Source organism: Acipenser ruthenus, chromosome 12 (genome assembly GCF_902713425.1).
Source record: "Acipenser ruthenus chromosome 12, fAciRut3.2 maternal haplotype, whole genome shotgun sequence".
Lineage (NCBI taxonomy): Eukaryota > Metazoa > Chordata > Actinopteri > Acipenseriformes > Acipenseridae > Acipenser > Acipenser ruthenus.
The window spans coordinates 31,857,268-31,863,267 of record NC_081200.1 but is presented as its reverse complement, the minus strand read 5'-3'; the positions used below and the strand labels follow the sequence as shown (position 1 = coordinate 31,863,267).

General features: G+C 37.2%; 1 protein-coding gene across 2 annotated transcripts in view; it reads right to left on the bottom strand.

Annotated features, from left to right (window-relative positions):
- Positions 1-606: 606 nt before the first annotated feature.
- Positions 607-6,000, bottom strand: part of LOC117417333 (UDP-N-acetylglucosamine transferase subunit ALG14 homolog) — a 13,305-nt gene continuing 7,911 nt past the window's right edge. Inside the window, exon 3 of one of the 2 annotated variants that reach the window (XM_059034866.1) lies at positions 607-2,901. In XM_059034866.1, coding sequence (XP_058890849.1) covers positions 2,671-2,901 — 231 coding nt within the window. In that variant the 3' untranslated portion in view covers positions 607-2,670. The remainder of the gene's footprint in view (positions 2,902-6,000) is intronic. The other variant, XM_034029405.3, reaches the window with a different exon arrangement.

The following is a 6,000-nucleotide window of genomic DNA, read 5'->3' as shown; positions in this document are numbered from 1 at the left end:
TGAAAGCACTGTTTGGGAAAGACCGCAATACCTGTATGTACTTGTGTCTGTCAGTGAAACATATTCAATCAATGTCTAATTTAACTTTCCTTTAAGTACTACCGATATTCTATATTTTGTACAGCTGTCATTTTAGGTATGTGTCTTTGTAAGGTTACCAAAACTTGATATGCTGATTTGTTTCCTTGAAACATCAAAGGAAAGAGCAGGTTTGTTTACTGTACCAATAGTTCAAATACTGTAGTACTCCCTCCAGGGCAGATTACAAAACAAAAAAAAAACCTTGATAATAATATACAGTACTTCACTGCAAGAAAATGTTTAGGTATATCCAATGGCAATGCTTTTAATATGGTTTTCTACTAAGCCTCTGCCATTCATCACAAGGGCATTTTCTGGGCTCTCTAAAATCTACCATTGCCACAGGATTACATTTTAAATATGACACCATTATCATTATACTTTAAAAACAAACATTATAACAAAACACACAATAACTGTGACACAGATAATGGATGGCTTCTGGCATCTTAAGTGTTTTCATATTTTTTGTAAAAAGCTGCTATAAGGATAGAGGTGCCATAATTAAAATGCAGTTGCATTGTACATTTCGGTAGTTTACACAGCAGCGTTGTGCATAACTTTTGTTGCCTTGCAACTGACAGCTGGTAAATCAAAGAAGAGATGCCCTGTCCTCATTTGGGGTCCATTTACCCTATTGGGGTCATTTGTATATTTATAGAATTTAAGGATAACTTCTGCAATAAATAAAAACGAAATACTTACTTTTCTATATTATTATTTATTTCTTAGCAGACACCCTTATCCAGGTCAACTTACAATTGTTACAAGATATCACATTATTATTTTTTTTTTACATACAATTACCCATTTATACAGTTGGGTTTTTACTGGAGCAATCTAGGTAAAGTACCTTGCTCAACGGTACAGCAGCAGTGTCCCCCACCAGGGACTGAACCCACAACCCTCTGGTCAAAAGTCCAGAGCCCTAACCACTACTCCACACTGCTGCCAGTGAGTGAACAGCAAAGTAGTCATTCAGACCTAAACAAAGGCTTCCCAAAAGCCACAGCAGTATCACTACCTTCATCTTGGAACACGGCCACTACAAGTCTGCAACTTTCCATCCCACTCAAGTCGACTTAATGACTTTAACAAGCTGCCAACAATAACACGCACACTGCTTTGAGGCTGCAGAGCAGGATTTAAAACGCCAAGTTTCCATCTGATTTGTGTATGACAATGCTACAGCGTCTGCAGATGTTTTGTACGTGACCATGGCATTTCTTGACCGCTGAAGCATTTCCATACTGTGCCACTACAAAACTGCACCTTCTCCTTTTGGGGATATTTTAAAAAAATCATCTGGAAGGGAGCTAGGTGGTGCAGTGCATTAATGCACCTTTGAAAGTTGAGCTTAAGAACAGAAAGGCACTGCTGGTAGTTCAGGTCAAGAAGCTTTGTGGAGAAGCTCACATTACCCCTTCCAGATTGTCATTGTACCGCACCTTTCAAAAACTATTTTAAATGGGTTACACTAAATACAAATGTACTGGACTTTATTTATTTTTTCATTCAAATAAAAACATATTGGTTACATGGAGGAATTCTTCTTGTGTAAGCAAAGTCAGGTGTAGAACAGCAGAACATGCAGCTATGGGTATTGCTTGCACAGTATTTTACACCGCAGTGATTAGAATGTCTAAAACTAACAGCTGTGTCCCAGGGGAGATGATGCTGACCCAGACAAAGACAACACCCCCAACTCCACCCCACCCTGAGATACCATTTACAGATACTGGTGGAGGAGGGGGAGGGAGGAACTGAAACAGAGAAATCTTTTACTAAGGAATGATGATGTGAATAAGACCACAAGCTTAGTAGCCAGAGTTATAATCAGCATAAGATATAATACAAAAGTATCAATTAGCAGGGGCATTTAATTGTAGTCGATTTGTACAGACAACTACTCTGTAACACAAATGGTTGTTACGGGTTAAATAAAGTGCATTGGGATATCTGATATACAAGGAGCTGTGTAACTGTTTGTTGTATTGAATTGCAATGTAATGTACAAGAGATAAATATTTTTTGGACTACCAGCAATACAAAGCACAAGCTTTTTGATTGAGAAAATGAAGCATTTGAAGTGTTTAAGCAGCTTCGTGCAATTTTACTGGTCCACGTGGTGCATTTGAATATTTTTCATCAATCTGAACCCATCAATACCTGCAATTAGGTACACATGAAGTTATGCCCCACTATGCATAACACTTCCCTACCCTACCTTTACTTTATTTTTTATAATTTTAGTTATTAAAAATATATCAGTTTTTATGAAAAAAAAGACAGGAACAGTTAATGTTTTCTGCCAACAGGAATGAATATCACATTTCATTTCACTTTTTGTGACTAAGCTTCTAGAATACAGGTACTGTAATTACTGAAGACTTCCTACTGGAAAACAACATATTGACCATGGTTTTTCATTATAAATAGATCATTTGGTTGTTTGTATAAAATTCCAGTATTCAGAAATTATAGCACTTTCTTGAGAGGAAAGTTGAGATTAAGTCCACTGTACCAGAACGGACCTGATCTGCAAATGTTTACATTCATGTTATGATGGTCACTTGTGTTGTTGTGTGTTTATACTATTCTGCCAAGATAAGTGGATTTGGGATACTTTTCCTTTAGGGCTGACCACTGTACAAAAAAATAATCTGACAAATGGTACAGTAACTTTCCAGAGAGGGAAAGCGTTTCCACCCGACAGATGCTCTCTACGTAGATGATCAGCACTTTCTTGACTCCCAAGATTCCTAGAAGGAGGGCAGATGCACACACTGGGACACAGGTCCCGGGTCCATTGCACAAAACCTGCAACAAAACAGGAAAAAAACGACTTAGAACATTAAAATAAACTGGCATCTCAGCCCACTGAATGGGAAGGCGAGTGATAGACACGAACTGCAAACCATATGGTTCAAAGACGACCGCCTTACCATTCTCTAAAGTACAAGCCCTGTAGTAGAGAGGCAAGTACGTGTCTTTTGCTCATGTCAGTAAAAGCAACCAAACACTGAAGGCTTGCATCTTGCTTTTTTTTACAGGAATTGTTATAAAAGGACATTCTGGCATTTAAAAAAAAAAAAAAATGAAATCACCATTGCAAGGTTATGACACATTTGCCCTTTAGAAAAGGACACAGGCAGATGCCATATTTGCCTTCATGATGCTAGTGGTAGGAATTTCACATTAGAATCTGAGCAATTTAGAGTACTAAGGACAAGCAATAAACAAAGATACCAACGCCACTTACCGGTAGGTAGGGAGGACAGTATTTGACATTGAGCATTCTGAAAAAAGTACCTAAAAGATGTTTTCAATGACTTGTTAAGTCTGCTTCTACAAACCGAAATCCTAAATTCTAAAAAGAAATTGTGGAACAGGTTTTTGGACAATCTGCGTCGAACAAAGAATAATTACTGAAGTGGGAGTGAAAGACAATGTTCTGCTTTGTCAGGCCTCAAACAGACTCTCGTCACATACAGGTTGCAATAGCTGGAATACACAGGAAAAAGAGGCAGACCTTGACAACAGGCCAGTATGTCTGCTCTATTAATCACTGAATCATTTCTAACACCCATACAGTATTTACTGAGCAATAGCAAGTGCACAAAACTGCAAGACCCTGTATATCACTGCATACCACAGATTGTTATCTTAACCAATATTTCAAATTAATGAAATAAAAACACAACAAATAAGAAATATATTCCTGAAATATATAGCTTACATACAGTAGGACCTGGCAACACTGGAGAATCGAGAAGATTAGTATGTTGTCTTCACATAATTCTTGGTTAAGGCTTTATGCCTTTGCTTTGAGAAACTAGAAACCAACACCGGAGAACGACGCGGAACTATCCCCAGGGATACAGGGCTCCTGGTTTCAACAAAAGGCAGATTCAAACTTCAGCAACTTGTTTGTTTAACAAACCTCCAATTCTCTTCTGATTTTAAATTTGAATGCCAAGAGACAAATTGACCTCCCCTGTTGTAATGGTTCCAATTCACAGAGGGCAGCATTACATAAATCTCACTGCAGGGGGGCTGTCCTCTGGGGTGTCCAGATCCCTGGGTAGGGCTAGAACATCATAAAACAGCTGGTAAAATAGTTTACATGTCTGGCAGCCTGGCACTGATCTCATTAGAAATCGTGTTAGCTCATAAATGGGAACATGTTTTTTATTGATTACAAGAACAGCATTTCATTGAAACCAATCTGAAGCGGGTGTAAAATCTTACAAATATTGTTACCTACTGTACATTGTCAATGATTTAGTAATATTCCTAAAGCATATACTATTGTCAAGCTCAGACACAGTTTTAATATCTACACATGCCATTGTGGGACCAGACGCACAAAAATGTCACAAAACATCACAGCATTCTTGACTGTTGTCATAACATGCTCCTTGTTATTTAGTACATCTAACAGCTTAGGGTTGGTTTAGTGGTGTGGAGATTGATGTTCATTTTGTTCTGTTCACGATTCAGACATGGAACAAATATTACAGGAAACTGATCTACAACTTTTTTTGGGGGGGGGTGGGGGGGGGGGGTATCTGACTATATTATATTGTTTGGTGCAACATCAACTGGCCTCTGAACTACACACAAAAAGAAAGGAAAATACATTTATGGAAGCAACGACCCAATAGAAACTTTTGAAAGCCTCTAGTACGTACAGAATCTCCCATGCATTAAAGATTATCTGTTAGGTCATCAAAATTATTTGATCTGTTTTATCTTCCTGCCTAACCAGTTTGTGCACATAACTAATACGCTAATGCAAGTCCTGCTGAGCAGATACTAACAGGAACCAAATATGCTAAAGTGAAACTGTAAGAAGGTATCTTAAGATGTTTTCAGACTAGGCTGAAAAGACAATCCAAGATTGATTCCTGACCGATCTGACTGTCCCTCAGACAGGTTCAACTCAGACTTGCTGGGCAGTAAGTCTCAGACTGGTTTCAGTTAAAGACTGAACAGCCATATGTGGTCTATAATGGCAGGTGAAATTGCCTACATTTATACAAAATATGTCTGCACATTCCTCCTTCACAGAGAAATAAAGGACCAAATAGATATCGCACTATTCTGTAATATTTGTGTTGAACTAAGAAGGCTGTGGAGTTGATGCAGATTTTTATGGTGGCTCATTAAGGACGAAAAAATATAAATTTCATTTTTTTTTTTTTTTTTATAAATTCTCTATAAATTATATAACAATTTTGATATTCTGAGACCAGGACATAATTTACTTTAACTATTAATTTGTTTTCAGTTAATTTATTGTTCTTTATTTTATTTTTTTTTTAAATAAGAGAGTCTTAATAAGGACACCCTGGATAAGGGCGTCTGCTAAGAAATAAATAATAATAACAATAAACAACTTATTTGTTTGTTGAGGAAGTTCTACAAACATCTGACAAATGTCACTGTAATGCAATGACAAGAAACAGATTAGACTGATTAAATATAAAGTGTATGATCAGAATAGATCTGAGACCACTTTTCAGAACAGTTTGGTTGTAGTCTAAACACAGCTTTAGTATTGACCCCAATGCACTCGTGTTAATGCACTGAATGCTCCCTGTCCTGAGAAGATTCTAGACTCAAGCTTTAAAGTAATATACTGAGGTATAGCAGACCATTGTTATAAGACTGACACAAGTACTGTTCAATACATACTGTTCTAAAAAGGTATGACGCGTACTTCTACTGAAAGTTGACTGCCTGTGTTTGAAGACAAGAAAGTAAAGTAGTAAACTGAATAAACATTCATCACTTAGAAACTATTTCTAACATATTTGCTGAACCAAGAGTTCATGATAGAAAAATAACAGGTAAGCTTGACAAATAGTTTAGGAAGCCTTTTCACTTTGCCTGTGTTCAGATGAGATTGTCTGT